The sequence below is a fragment of the Capra hircus genome, chromosome 3 (genome assembly GCF_001704415.2).
Source record: "Capra hircus breed San Clemente chromosome 3, ASM170441v1, whole genome shotgun sequence".
Classification (NCBI taxonomy): domain Eukaryota; kingdom Metazoa; phylum Chordata; class Mammalia; order Artiodactyla; family Bovidae; genus Capra; species Capra hircus.
In genome coordinates this window covers 101,902,379-101,917,389 of record NC_030810.1, presented here as the reverse complement: position 1 = coordinate 101,917,389, position 15,011 = coordinate 101,902,379, and the positions used below count along the sequence as shown (strand labels likewise).

The 15,011-nt window shown below is 40.1% G+C and overlaps 1 protein-coding gene across 1 annotated transcript; it reads left to right on the top strand.

Moving 5' to 3' along the window:
• On the top strand, nt 2,267–7,571 carry TCHHL1 (trichohyalin like 1). Its single transcript, XM_005677582.3, has 3 exons — nt 2,267–2,319; nt 3,172–3,327; nt 4,026–7,571. Exons 2-3 carry the CDS (start codon nt 3,190–3,192, stop codon nt 6,489–6,491), a joined length of 2,604 nt encoding a protein of 867 aa, XP_005677639.2. The 5' UTR covers nt 2,267–2,319; nt 3,172–3,189; the 3' UTR covers nt 6,492–7,571.

The window sequence follows — 15,011 nt, the reverse complement described above, 5'->3', positions numbered from 1 at the left end:
TCATTACTTTATAGGCAGCCTATTACCACTGTCAGACAACTGCCCCTTAAAAAGTTCTTAAGAATTAAGTCTGCTTTTTAAAAACGTTATTTTATATTGGAGTGTAGTTGATTAGGGGCTTTCCTGGTGGTGCAGTGCTAAAGAATCTGCCTGCTATTCAGGAAAACTGGGTTTGATCCCTGGGTCAGGAAGATCCCCTGGAGGAGGGCACGGCAACCCACTCCAGTACTCTTGCCTAGGGAACCCCATGGACAGAGGAGCCTGGTGGACTGTAGTCCACAGGGTCACACAGAGTCCAACACAACTGAAGCAATCATGCAGCAGGTGCAGCATAGTTAATTAACAATATTGTGTTAGTTTCAAGTGTACAGCAAATTGATTCAGTTATACATATACATGTATTTATTCTTTCTCAAATTATTTTCCACTTAGGTTACTTCAGAATATTGAGCAGATTTCTCTGTCCTATACAGTAGGTCCTTGTTGGCTATCCATTTTAAATATAGCAGTGTGTACACGTCAATAAAGTCTGCTTTGTAGAAAGTTTCAACCACTGATTCTAGTTCTATTCCCTGGCATTACACAGAATAAGGAACTCAAGATGATTGGAGACATCACAGGCTCAGAGAAATTTAGTCTAGAAGGGTTTCAACTCTGATTCAGGCTTTGCAATTTACTTGGTACGTGACCATATGCAAGTTACTTAACAACTAAGAGTTTAACTTCCTTATCTGTTAAAAGAGGATAATGACTACCCAAAAGGACAATGAGGATTACATAAAACAGCCCGTGTAAGCACCTGACAGGTCATAAGTGTTCAATGAACATTAGCTCCTTTCTGTCCCTCCTCATTTCTCATCCCTATGGAAATTCTTCAAATATTTCAAAACAGTTATACTTCCTCCCCCAAGTCTTCAATCCAGCCTTGAACATACTGTTTCCTTGAATCCTTTCTCATGAGGCTGGCTCCTGAACTCCAGGACAGGGAGATAAAACTTACTCAACTTAAAATACCCCAGTGGCTGGCATAGTGTCTGAGAAACAGCTGGTACTCAGGGGATGTTGACTGATCAGAATTAAGATGACATTTGCATGATATCCCAATTCTCAGTAGAATTCTTCTCCCTTTTAGGGGAGAATGCTAAGAAATACTTTTTATAGGTAGAAACTATCAGTGTGGATTTTTTTCACCCCAACATTCTTGCCTTGTTTATCTTGCTTGCCGTGTTTATGTTTAACATTCTCCCTTGTACTTGCCTTGTTTATCAAGAAAATCAGAACAAGGTTTTGCTCAATATCAATGCTTGCCTTAGCCTCAATCTTCTCTTATAATTATCTCTATCTCCACCTTTCCATTATCTTGGTCTTTGTCCTTTACACTTGATTTACATGAATCTATTTCTAAAATCCTTTTGCAAGCAGAAAAGAATGTTTTAAAACATCCTCTATTCTCTTTTTAAGTATCAAAAAAGCTGAACCCAATTCTCCTGTTAATTAAGTAGTCTCCACTAAGAGGGATGCAGATATAGGAGGTAATCCCAAATTTGCCACCTTAGCATCTTGGGCTCTCTCCTACCTGTCAGCTTGATAGTTTCTGTCTCCCTTTCCCTTTAACAGAAAGAACACAGTAATATGGATGCTCATTTCTAAGTTCCTTGGATTGTAAAAGTGCCTTTAAAAAGTAGATATCAATCACATTTTTAAAATAGCACATCTTAGGTAAGCAAAATTCTGCACACTCAGATTTTTTCCTAATGCTGCCTTTGGGCAAGGAGAACAGAACATAGAAACATCTAATTCAACTGGTATCTCCACTTTTGTCATATGGCGAACTGGAGCCTCTATTTTTAAACACATGATTGACACTCATATGTCCAGGCTAGGTCAGATACAGTCCATCCTGTGGGCAGAAAGAGGAATCATGACTTCTGAGGTCCCTGCCAGCCCTGTGATTTGTCAAACAGAAATGTAAGTGTGTCTTTAGGTTAAGAAAAACAGCCAACAACCACCCCAAAGATTCCCCAAAACTATAACCTGCAAAAGCCAATAAATGAAACAAGAAAATACCCTTTCCCCTTCCTTCAGATGAGTCTAAAACCATTACTTAACTGAAGGTGCCTAAAGAAGAAAATAAAAATAAAACAAGCCGAAAGTAGAGAAGGAGGGGAGACTGGGTTTGGTGGTGATGAATCAGGGCTTTAGACCCGGAGGGTGTCTCCTTCCTAACTGTGCAATTAGAGACTCAATAAAAGGTTTGAGCACCTCCTGTCAGCTCACAGCCACTGCCCCACATTCCACTTGCTCTCACTCAAGAACAAGGTAAGTCTCAGAGACTATCTATCTGCTTGACCACATTTAGAATCTCGGCTGCTATTCTTGTATGAGATTGTATGAGAATGTATGAGAATTTCAGAAGAAATACATCTTAACTCTAGGTTGACAATTATTAATAATAAACTGAGAGCTCCAGACACCCAGATGCCTTTGTTGCCTCAGGAATTTCATAGATCATTTTTGTTTTAAAAAAAAACTATAAACTATTTGTATGACATATGTATGAATACAATTTAATAAGACACAGGACTCAGACCTATATTAAAATATAGGGTCATTTAAATGATGGGTAATGACTAAGGGGTCGAGACTCTGTTTTACCAGTGAGTTCATGGAGCCACATCTTCTTGGTAAAAACATGTTGCTTGGCCTGCATAAATGGAGGCCGATTTTCTGTGTTACTTTTCTTTCCTCTGGAAGTTTTTCCTAACTTAAAAGTTATACTTTCCTACAATGAGGAGCTAGATTGAGCCAAGGTGGGAGGAAAACAGGTGGCCAGTCTCAGATGATGCTGAAATGATTAGTACCACTCTGTTGGCTTCATTTGTACATTTTAGTACTTACATTTGAGTTCTTTTTCTACTCTCCTTTTACAATAAAGCTTTCTCTGAACACATGAGTGTCTCTATTTTCTGCAGGGTAGGGAGAAGTATCTCTTCTAATGTTTATCTGTGCAAAAATCCTATCTCACCACATTATCTGGCATAAATTTTAAGATAAAGAATAGAACAGACAATGTCAGTGGAGCTGGGGGAGGGACAGAAGGAAGGGCGATCTGGTATCTCCTTCCTGAAGGACCTATCCTAGAAAGTGGGTTGTGTTTGTTCTTTCCCACAGTCTCCTGAGTTTGTAAAGATGCCTCAGCTCCTGAGAGACATCCTCTGTGTAATTGAGACATTCCACAAGTACGCCAGGGAGGATGGTGGCGTAGCGACGCTGACCTGCACAGAGCTGAAACAGCTCATCCAGAGCGAATTTGAGGACATTTTGCAGGTAAAGTGCTCATGGAGCTATGGAAATTCTTCTCCACTTGCCATTTCTCCAAAATACAAGCAAAATGGGCATATGTAATCCCTCGCCATTTTACATTTGGTTACCAGCTCTCAGTACCCACTGACTTTTGAACAAACTTTTTTTCAATCTCATTTCCCTACTCTGTGCAACTGCTTGGTCATTGATTCTAGGAGGAAATGAGGTTTTCAACACTGGGACTATTGCTTCTGTAAAGTAGGCATCTGAGAGGAGTCATGAGCTTAGATGTATCTAAATGCAACTCACAATTGATATGAATGCTCCTTCTTAATGATAGTTCTCTGATCAAAAATGGTAACCAGAATCAACCTTCTTCTGGGAGGGTCTTCCCAGGTGGTGCTAGAGATAAAGAATCTACCTGCCAATGCAGGAGACACAAGGGATATGGGTTTGATCCCTGGGTAAGAAAGATCCCCTGGAGTAGGAAATGGCACCTCACTCCAGAATTCTTGCCTGGAAAATTCCAAAGGAGCCTGGCTACAGTCCATGGCATTACAAAGAATCAGACATGACTAAGCACACACAAACACACATTTGGAGGAAATTTCCTAAGTTCATGAGGAATAGAATCAAAAAAGAGGGTTCTTGGAAAACATGCAGACACTCAGGGCACTTGACCACATATAAATAGGCTGATTTTTCATTGTGTTTCCATGCAGCCATGTGCCACCCATGCTGTGGAGAGCAACTTGAATCTTCTGAATATTGACAGTAATGGTGCCATCAGCTTTGATGAATTTGTTCTTGCAATCTTCAGCTTTTTGAATTTCTGTTACCTTGACATACAGTCATTACTAAACTCGGAACCAGAGGGGATGCCACATGGTATGGGTCTTCAGGTGATGAATGGAACTGACCAGGGGACAGAAGGAACTTCACAAACTCAAGACAAAGTGGTGCTTCCTTCAGGAACGGCATCATCAACTCATCTCAGCCTAAAAGAAGAGAGAGCAGTTGAACACAATAGGGTGGACCCACAGGGACATACCACAGCTCACAAACTACCAGTAGAAACATCTGAACACAGTGACTCCAAGAACCAACATCTGAAAGGAGATGAACAGAGCCAGAAAGTGGCCCAAGATGTATCAGCAACAGGTGACAGTAGAACCCAACCTGAGACAAGTAAGCCAATGGCAGGATCAGAACAGATCAGCAGTCGCACAAAGGTGGAGGGACAGAATAAGGAGAGTCTCCAGAAGGGAGATACACTAGCCAGGAAACAAAGTGGCACTGAGACAGGAGAATGGTTTGGAGAACAGGAAGGGAGCTTGGGAACCCTGCATTCTCCACTGGGAGAAACCACACAGAGGCCAGGTGGATCATCTGAGGATCAGGAAGCTGCAGGAGAGAAGGGTGCTAAGGAACACCCTAAAGCACAAGAACCATCAGTACAGGGAAAAGATGAGCCCAGTTCAGACCATGTTGACCTGCCAAAACAAGCTGCCGCTCGGAAACCATCTCAGACACAGAAATCAGCTGCTCCCGAGGATGACAGAACAGCTGAGACTCCAGAACCACCCATACAAAAAAAAGAATATGAAACAAGGGACTTGTCAGTCCAAGGGGATAACAGAAATGTTCCAGAAACACCCACGGTTAGAGTCGAAAGGAAAGATGTAAGAGGTCCAGAGGTCCATCAAACAGTAGGGCAGAAACAAATTGAGGAAAAAATTCAGCCACCAGCTCTGGAAGAGCCAACAGAAGATAAGAAGTATCATGAACTCCAGGAATCATCGAAAAAAAAGAATGCTGGAGAAGATTCTGAGACACATGAGTTAAACTCAGAAGGAGGAGAACAGAAAGATTCTGAAATTGAAGGAGCCATCAGCCCAGGAGAAGAGGCAAGACATGCCGAGGAAGGCACAGAAGAAGCACTTGTGAACAGTAAAAATGCCCCTGAAGCAGAAGGGACACCAAGAACAAGAGAAAGAACACGGGAGTTGACCCCACCTGAGAACCAATCTGGAGAAAAAAATAAGATGATCACCAAGATTCATGACAAGCTGGTCGAGGAAGATGATGGCTACCAGGGGGAAGGTCCTGAGCCAGTGGCCACACAGAATGATGAGAGGTCTCCTGAAACCCCCAACAGCCTGACTGCAGAGGATGGTGACAGCAACTCAGAGACAAGTGATCTGTTTGTGCAAGGAGATTCCCAAAGTCAAGCAAACCCATTCAGAGGGTCTGTGCAAGAAAGTGACATTAATAACCCAGAAACTCAGAAACACTTAGCACTGAGTGAGGAAAAGAGAATTCAGGAGGCAGTGCTGGCAGTCAGAGGAGAGGATGAGTGGGTCACGGAGGAACACGCACAGGAGCACAAGGGTCAGGGCTCAGGGACCACAGGCCTAGGCCCAGCTGTGGAGCCCAGGGGACACCCCAACACACAGGTGTTCATAGGGAGAGATGAAAACAGAAAGTCCCTGGAGCCAGAGATCCCGGTTGCTCCAAATGCAGGCTTCACTAACCAGCTTTCCGTAAGGCAACTCCCTACAAAGAAAGACAGTAGAAAAGAGCTAAAGGTCCAGAGCCCAAGTACCAAAGAAGAGGAAGATGGAGCCCTAGAAACCCAGGAGGATTTAGTAAAAAGTCTGGATGAGAACAATGCAGTCTCCCAAAAGACACACCCTGCGACATTGGAGGAGGAGATTGAAAGCCCCCAACAGCTGGCAGGAGAACAAAATCTATCTACGAAAGAACATGATCCTTCAGTCTCTGAGTCAGGCCTTGAAGAGAGGATGCAAAGAGACCAAGAGCTCTGTTTGGTGGAGAGAGGTGCAGAACATTCTGGTCCCCTGTATGAGGTCTCGCAGGAGAAGATGCTGCAGCAAACAGATGTAACCCAAGGGGAGCATCAAAATCAAGCTCAGACAGCCAGTGTATCAAGCCCAGAGATCCGCAGAAAACAGTTGAGTGCATCCCTCACCAATGACAGCTCAGACTGTCTTGTCTTTTTTATTGACAGACAAGCACTACAAAAGTACATCAGGGAGTTTCCGCCTGATGAGGATCCTACTGGTGCACAGCAAATATTAGCTCCCCACACCTTGGAAGATAAGCAGGGTCGCCCTCAAAGAGAGGAACTAGAACCACAACAGGAAGCAAGCACTCCAAAGCAATGAATCATTGTCATCATCCCACGAGAAGTTCCAAGGAACCTCATACATCTAAACAGGCCCCAGACTTCTTCCCTCCCAGTCACTCTCAATGTTCATACTCACACACTCAGATGAAGATTAATAATCCCTTAAATCCCCTTCCTAAATTTCTGCTGTTGTTATTTAGTCTCTAAGTCATGCGTGACTCTTTTGCGAACCCATGGACTGTAGCTTGCAAGGTTCCTCTGTCCATGGGATTTTCCAGGCAAGAATATTGCAGTGGGTTGCCATTTCCTTCTCCAGGAGATGTTCCCGACCCAAGGACTGAACCCAAGTCTCCTGCATTGGCAGGTGGATTCTTCACCACTGTGCCACCAGGGAAGTCCTCCTAAATTTCTACAAGAGAAAATTATAAAATATTCATCAGCAGAAGCTACCAGCAAAGAAATGGCATACCAAACAAACATTGTACCACGTGAAGCTACTTCCAAGTGCAAAAACAGACTTTCTCATGAAACCATTTATCACCTTACCTGTTTACTAAAAATAGAAAAATCTTTTCCAAATCTTCAATAAACATCAAGTTCTTCAATTGATTCACTGATTTTTTTATAATGTGACAGTAGAAAGTATGAGGCTGCACTACTGTCTTATAAAGTATCTTTAATTCATAGATGTATTATTGTGCATCAGGACATTTCCTACATAAATTTCAAGTTTATCTAAAAATTTTATCCCTCAAAATAATCCTTTATCACCATAACTTAAAATCATTATGATTTCCTAACACCCAATTAAACTAGATTGCTGACTCTTTGCTCATGTCCAAGTGCAACTAAATCTATGCCATAGATTCACTCATTCATTTACTTATTGAGTAAATTCATTAAATTCTATTCCTCTAGATATCCTTTTCACAGTTTCTGGCTCAAATAAGCAATCAGAATAATTATGAAGAAGAGAGAGAATACAAATCCAAAATATACTTGATTCTGTAAGATGTTCTTGTAAACAACCATGCACTAATTTTACAAAATGCTTATCCATATGGTTTTCTGAGGGCATTGTATTAAAATTAACAATTAAATAACCGGATGAGCAATATCTTCTGTTGGTTCATTTTTCTCTTTCATTCTCCACCTAGCCTTGGAGGCACTGATCAGAAACAAAAACAATCTTAGTGATTTCTGTTTTTTTAAATGACTAATTAAAGGATTATGTTCACAGAGCTTAGTAATGACCTAAGAAAGAAATAAAATAGTCATCATATAACATTTCCTGTGGCAATAACACCCCATCTCCATTGCATTCCATTCCTTCAAGGCTCAATTTTCTTGAATTTCAACTCTGGAATTTATAATTCCCCTAAACTTCTTCCCCTTCCAACATTTTCAGATCTTTTCATTCTACCTTCAAACATGAATGAATATCCCTACCTGAAAAAATATACCTTAAATGAAAAACAGACTCAAGACAACTCACAAAAATGAAAAATGTATCCTAGAGCATAAAGTAATCAGCTCTTTTGGCAAACAACTTGGCAATATACATCTGGGACCGCAAAAATGACAAAGGTTATGAATAATATATTAATCCAAGACGCTATACTGATGACCAATAAATGTATGAAATCTTCACTAGACTACAAAAAAATGTAAATTTAATGGCTTTTTTGCTTATCAAGTTAGTATAGTCTGTTTGTTTTTAATAACCGCACAGTGAAAGTGAGAGTGTGGGGAAACAGAAATTCTGAAATATAACTGATAGAAGTATAAATAAGTGCAACCTTCCCAGAAAGAAATTCAATAATATGCATAAAATATCTCATAGCATATTTTGTGTGTGTGTGTGCGTGTGTGTTTAGTTGCTCAGTCATGTCTAACTCTTTGTGACCCCAGCCCAATAGGCTTTTCTGTCCATGAAATTTTTCAGGCTAGAATACTGGGGCAAGTTGCTATTTCCTACCCCCAGTTATCTCCCCAACCTAGGGATCACATCTCTTGCGGCTTCTGCATTGGCAGGAGGATTCTTTACCACTGCACCACCTATAGCAAAAATCAGAAATAACCTAAATATCCATCATTAGAAGGATGATAAATTAACTTACGGTTACTAGATACTGTGGAATGCCAAAAACCATTAATAATTATGAGGTAACATATTATTTCATTAAATGAGGATGGGTTCATAAGATACCAAACTTTCAATGATTATAAAATAGTAGATAATGATTCCATTCAAAGATTAATAAATGAATGAATAGGCAGAGCATGAGACCAATATTTCAACAGTAGTTATCTCTAAGTAGGAAAACTACAAACAATGTTTATTTTCTGTTCTGACATTTTCTTCATTTTCCAAGTTTTTTATAATGAAAATATACTACATTTGTAATCAGAAAAATAAGATAGCCAATTAATAATCTTTAATTATTAAACCTATTATTTTTATTATTTTTCTTTTTTAATGTATTTAATTGCAGGTTAATTACTTTACAATACTGTATTGGTTCTGCCATACATCAACATGAATCCGCCACGGGTGTACACGTGTTCCCCATCCTGAACCCCCCTCCCTCCTCCCTCCCCGTACCATCCCTCTGGGTCATCCCAGTGCACCAGCCCCAAGCATCCAGTATCATGCATCGAACCTGGACTGGTGATTCGTTTCTTACATATTAATCCAAGACGCTATACTGATGACCAATAAATGTATGAAATCTTCACTAGACTACAAAAAAATGTAAATTTAATGGCTTTTTTGCTTATCAAGTTAGTATAGTCTGTTTGTTTTTAATAACCACACAGTGAAAGTGAGAGTGTGGGGAAACAGCTTTCTTTTTTTTTTTTTTTTTTTTTGGTACTGAATGGCCATGATATTCTTTATTTATTTTTTTTTTTAGTTTTTTATTTTTTTAATTTTAAAATCTTTAATTCTTACATGTGTTCCCAAACATGAACCCCCCTCCCTCCTCCCTCCCCATAACATCTCTGTGGGTCATCCCCATGCACCAGCCCCAAGCATGCTGTATCCTGCGTCAGAAATAGACTGGCGATTCAATTCTTACATGATAGTATACATGTTTCAATGCCATTCTCCCAAATCATCCCACCCTCTCCCTCTCCCTCTGAGTCCAAAAGTCCGTTATACACAGCTGTGTCTTTTTTCCTGTCTTGCATACAGGGTCGTCATTGCCATCTTTCTAAATTCCATATATATGTGTTAGTATACTGTATTGGTGTTTTTCTTTCTGGCTTACTTCACTCTGTATAATCGGCTCCAGTTTCATCCATCTCATCAGAACTGATTCAAATGTATTCTTTTTAACGGCTGAGTAATACTCCATTGTGTATATGTACCTCAGCTTTCTTATCCATTCATCTGCTGATGGACATCTAGGTTGTTTCCATGTCCTGGCTATTATACACAGTGCTGCGATGAACATTGGGTTATAGGTGTCTCTTTCAATTCTGGTTTCCTCGGTGTGTATGCCTAGCAGTGGGATTGCTGGGTCATAAGGCAGTTCTATTTCCAGTTTTTTAAGGACTCTCCACACTGTTTTCCATAGTGGCTGTACTAGTTTGCATTCCCACCAACAGTGTAAGAGGGTTCCCTTTTCTCCACACCCTCTCCAGCATTTATTGCTTATAGACTTTTGGATCACAGCCATTCTGACTGGCATGAAATGGTATGTCATTGTGGTTTTGATTTGCATTTCTCTGACAATGAGTGATGTTGAGCATCTTTTCATGTGTTTGTTAGCCATCTGTATGTCTTCTTTGGAGAAATGTCTGTTTAGTTCTTTGGCCCATTTTTTGATTGGGTCGTTTATTTTTCTGGAAGTGAGCTGCAGGAGTTGCTTGTGTATTTTTGAGATTAGTTGTCAGTTGCTTCATTTGCTATTATTTTCTCCCATTCTGAAGGCTGTCTTTTCACTTTGCTTATAGTTTCCTTTGTTGTGCAGAAGCTTTTAAGTTTAATTAGGTCCCATTTGTTTATTTTTGCTTTTATTTCCAGTATTCTGGGAGGTGGGTCATAGAGGATCCTGCTGTGATTTATGTCAGAGAGTGTTTTGCCTATGTTCTCCTCTAGGAGTTTTATAGTTTCTGGCCTTACATTTAGATCTTTAATCCATTTTGAGTTTATTTTTGTGTATGGTGTTAGAAAGTGTTCTAGTTTCATTCTTTTACAAGTGGTTGACCAGTTTTCCCAGCACCACTTGTTAAAGAGATTGTCTTTAATCCATTGTATATTCTTGCCTCCTTTGTCAAAGATAAGATGTCCATAGGTGCATGGATTTATCTCTGGGCTTTCTATTTTGTTCCATTGATCTATATTTCTGTCTTTGTGCCAGTATCACACTGTCTTGATGACTGTGGCTTTGTAGTAGAGCCTGAAGTCAGGCAGGTTGATTCCTCCAGTTCCATTCTTCTTTCTCAAGATTGCTTTGGCTATTCGAGGTTTTCTGTTTTTCATACAAGAAAAAATTTTAAATAGAAAAAATTTTCCTCACAAAGATGTTCACAACATCATTGTTTACAATAACAAAAAGTATAGAAAATCAAATTTCTAATAATAGGGGCGTAGGTTATATAACGGAGAAGGCAATGGCAACCCACTCCAGTACTCTTGCCTGGAAAATCCCATGGACGGAGGAGCCTGGTGGGCTGCAGCCCATGGGGTCGTGAAGAGTCGGACACGACTGAGCGACTTCACCTTCACTTTTCACTTTCATGCATTGGAGAAGGGAATGGCAACCCTCTCCAGTGTTCCTGCCTAGAGAATCCCAGGGGCGGCAGAGCCTGGTGGGCTGCCATCTATGGGGTTGCAGAGTCGAACATGACTGAAGGACTTAGCAGCAGCAGCAGCAGCAGGTTATATAAATTACTAACCCTTGATGGTTATTACATAGTCTCTAGAATGTGCACTTATGAAGCATCTGAATTCATACAGAAAACTCCTCACGTGGGAAAACAGGACAACATCTGTGCTTTCAGTATAATATCAACTATATTTAAAGATAGTTATATAAGATGGAGAAGAAATATATCTAGATATCTACAATGCTCATCTCTTGCTGACAATTACAATTTATCTTCTTCCCTTCTTTCTAAATTTCTCTATTTTTGGATGTTTTATGTACTAGCATATTTTATTTATTCTCCTAATTGAAAAAAAAATCAAAAAACTAGTAACAGCTTTTAAACATCCTCTTTTTATTCTAGCAACCATCCATTTATCTGTCACTATTTCTGACCTCCATTCTATTCCTAAAACAGGGCAATTTTTTTTTCCCACCATCCTACATCCTTTGAAGACAATATTGCTCTTCACCCAACAAGCCTAAAGATTGCTAACCTCCATGTTTACAGCAGTTGACACTGATGATTGCCCCCCGCCCCCGAAATGCTCACTCCACTGGTCCTTCCTTCCTCTCTTGTGGGTCTTTCTCATCCAGATAGCAGATTCTTTATAGAAATAAGATATTTCTATTCCTGGACTTTCTCCCTCTAAGAACATATCCTTGACCCAAGTTATCATTATCTCTTGCACACTGGTAAGTCTCAGTTCACCGTGTTCAGATTTGACTGCACTCCAACCCAATCTATGCAAGTGCTCACAAGATATAATCCTTGAGATTGCCAACCACTCCCCAGTAACCTGGCTTGCCTTCCAGGCAGTACACTTCCACTATAGTATCTCAATAGAGTCTTCCTTAAACCCTGGTGAATGGAACAGGCATGGGTCCTGCCCTCATGAAAGATACAGTCCTGCATAAGATAAGTAAATTATAAAGTCCTACAAAGAATTATTCAAAGGCAAGGTGTCTAAGTGAAGTAAGCCACACAAAGACAAATATCATGTGATATCACTTATATATGGAATCTAAAAAAAAGTTATACAGATGAATTTACTTACAAAACAGAATAGACTCAGATGTAGAAAACAAATTTATGGTTACCAATGAGGAAAGAGGGGACAGATAAATTTGGAATTTGGGACTAAGATACACAATATATATATATATATTATATATATCATATATAATATATATATAAAATAGATAAACAACAAGGAATTACTATATAACAAAGGGAACTATATTCAGTATCTTATAATAACCTATAATGGAAAAAATATGAAAAAGAATATACGTATAACTGGATCACTTTGCTATATACCTTAAACTTTGCGAATCAACTATACTTCAATAAAATTAACTAATTATAATTGGGCTCCCCTGGTGGCTCAGATGGTAAGGAGTCTGCCTGCAAAGCAGGAGAGCTGGGTTTGATCTCTGGGTTGGGAAGATCCCCTGGAGAAGGGACGGCTACCCACTCCAGTATTCTTTCCTGGAGAATTCCATGAATAGAGGCGCCTGGCAGGCTGTAGCATTACATTACATTTAATTAATGTAAAAGTTAGTTAATTTTTAAAATCAAAGGCAAGGCGCTGGTCATATTACTATTTCTGTCTCCATGCCTCTGCTGCTGTGGTTTACCTTTCCTGAAACACATATTCATTTTCTCTCTATTCCTCAATCACACCTGTCCTTAAAGTCCTAGACTAAACCTTACCTCTGCCACTGATCCTTTAACCACTGTATCACTCATGGCCTGCAAGACCCAGATTAATATTTTAATACTTACTGGCTAGTATTATTAATTGTTCTCCGAGTGTTAGTTCCCTAACTAAATAAATTAGAAGCCACTGGACATAAAGAAGAATTCTTATACTCTAATAGTCCATGTGTCCTTGGACAAGATATTCAATCCCTTGACCTCAGTATCTGCCTGGAAGATGTCATTATGCCAACTCACAGAGCTGTTGTGAGGGATTTAAAAAAAAAAAAAAGAGTAGAATTTTGTCAATAAGCAGCAAACAACCTAATTTCTTTTCTAAAAAACGGTGCAAAATGTAAACAGTTACTTCAGAAAAGAAGATATCAAAAAAGCCATTGAAAAGGTACTGAATCTCACTAGAGTACCAGGTAGAAGTGGAGTGAAATAACTCAGTCGTGTCCAACTCTTTGCCAACCCCATGGACTGTAGCCTACAAGGCTCCTCTGTCCATGTAATCTTCCAGGCAAGAGTACTGGAGTGGGTTGCCATTTCCTTCTCCAGGGGATCTTCCCCATTCAGGGATCGAACCTGGGTCTCCCGCATTGCAGGCAGATGCTTTACTGTCTGAGCCACCAGGGAAGAGTACCAGGTTAAACCACAGTGAAAACCACTCACACATGCCAATGTCTGAGATTAAAAAGTGATGATACCAAGCGCATGCAGAAAGACAGAGCAACTAGAATTCTCACATCAGTAGCAGGAGCATAAATAAATATAACAATCATTCTGGAGAACTGTAGGGCAATACTGACTAAAGCTGAATATATGCAAACCCTCTGGCCAAGTAATTCCATCCCAAGTATACAACTGAACAGAAATGCACCAAAAGGCAAATTCAAAAGTATTCACAGTAGCATCATTTATAACAGCCGCAAAGAAGAGATAAACCAAAGATCCACCAACTAAGAATCAACCAGTAATTTGCACTATATTCACATAAAGGACTATTATACAGCAAGGACACTAAAAGAACTACAGCAGTAATGTGCAACATAGTGACTATAGTTAATAATACAGTATTACACATTTGAAAGTTGCTTAGATAGTATATCTTAAAAGTTCTCATCACAAGAAAAAAATTATGTAATTATGTATGGTGATAGGACTTATGGTGATCAGTTCAGTTCAGCTCAGTCGCTCAGTCATGTCCAACTCTTTGCGACCCCATGAACCGCAGCATGCCAGGCCTCCCTGTCCATCACCAACTCCCAGAGTCCATCCAAACCCATGTCCATTGAGTTGGTGATGCCATCCAACCTTCTCATCCTCTGTCATCCCCTTCTCCTCCTGTCCTCAATCTTTCCCAGCATCAGGGTCTTTTCCAATGAGTCAACTCTTCGCATCAGGTGGCCAAAGTACTGGAGTTTCAGCTTCAACATCAGTCCTTCCAATGAACACCCAGGACTGATCTCCTTTAGGATGGACTGGTTGGATCTCCTTGCAGTCCAAGGGACTCTCAAGAGTCTTCTCCAACACCACAGTTCAAAAGCATCAATTCTTTGGTGCTCAGCTTTCTTCACAGTCCAACTCTCACATCCATACATGACTACTGGAAAAACCATTGCCTTGACTAGACGGAGCTTAGTCGGCAAAGGAATGTCTCTGCTTTTTAATATGCTCTCTAGGTTGGTCATAACTTTCCTTCCAAGGAGTAAGCGTCTTTTAATTTCATGGCTGCAATCACCATCTGCAGTGATTTTGGAGCCCAAAAAAACAAAATCAGACACTGATTCCACTGTTTCCCCATCTATTTCCCATGAAGTGATGGGACCAGATGCCATGATCTTCGTTTTCTGAATGTTGAGCTTAAAGCCAACTTTTCCACTCTCCTCTTTCACTTTCATCAAGAGGCTTTTTAGTTCCTCTTGACTTTCTGCCATAAGGGTGGTGTCATCTGCATATCTCAGGTTATTGATATTTC

Excerpts from the sequence above, each read along its gene's own strand:
- TCHHL1 (XM_005677582.3), top strand. The coding sequence starts at position 3,190 with ATGCCTCAGCTCCTGAGAGACATCCTCTGTGTAATTGAGACATTCCAC. Across the intron at positions 3,328-4,025 it reads AATTTGAGGACATTTTGCAG|CCATGTGCCACCCATGCTGT; the intron begins GTAAAGTGCTCA and ends GTTTCCATGCAG.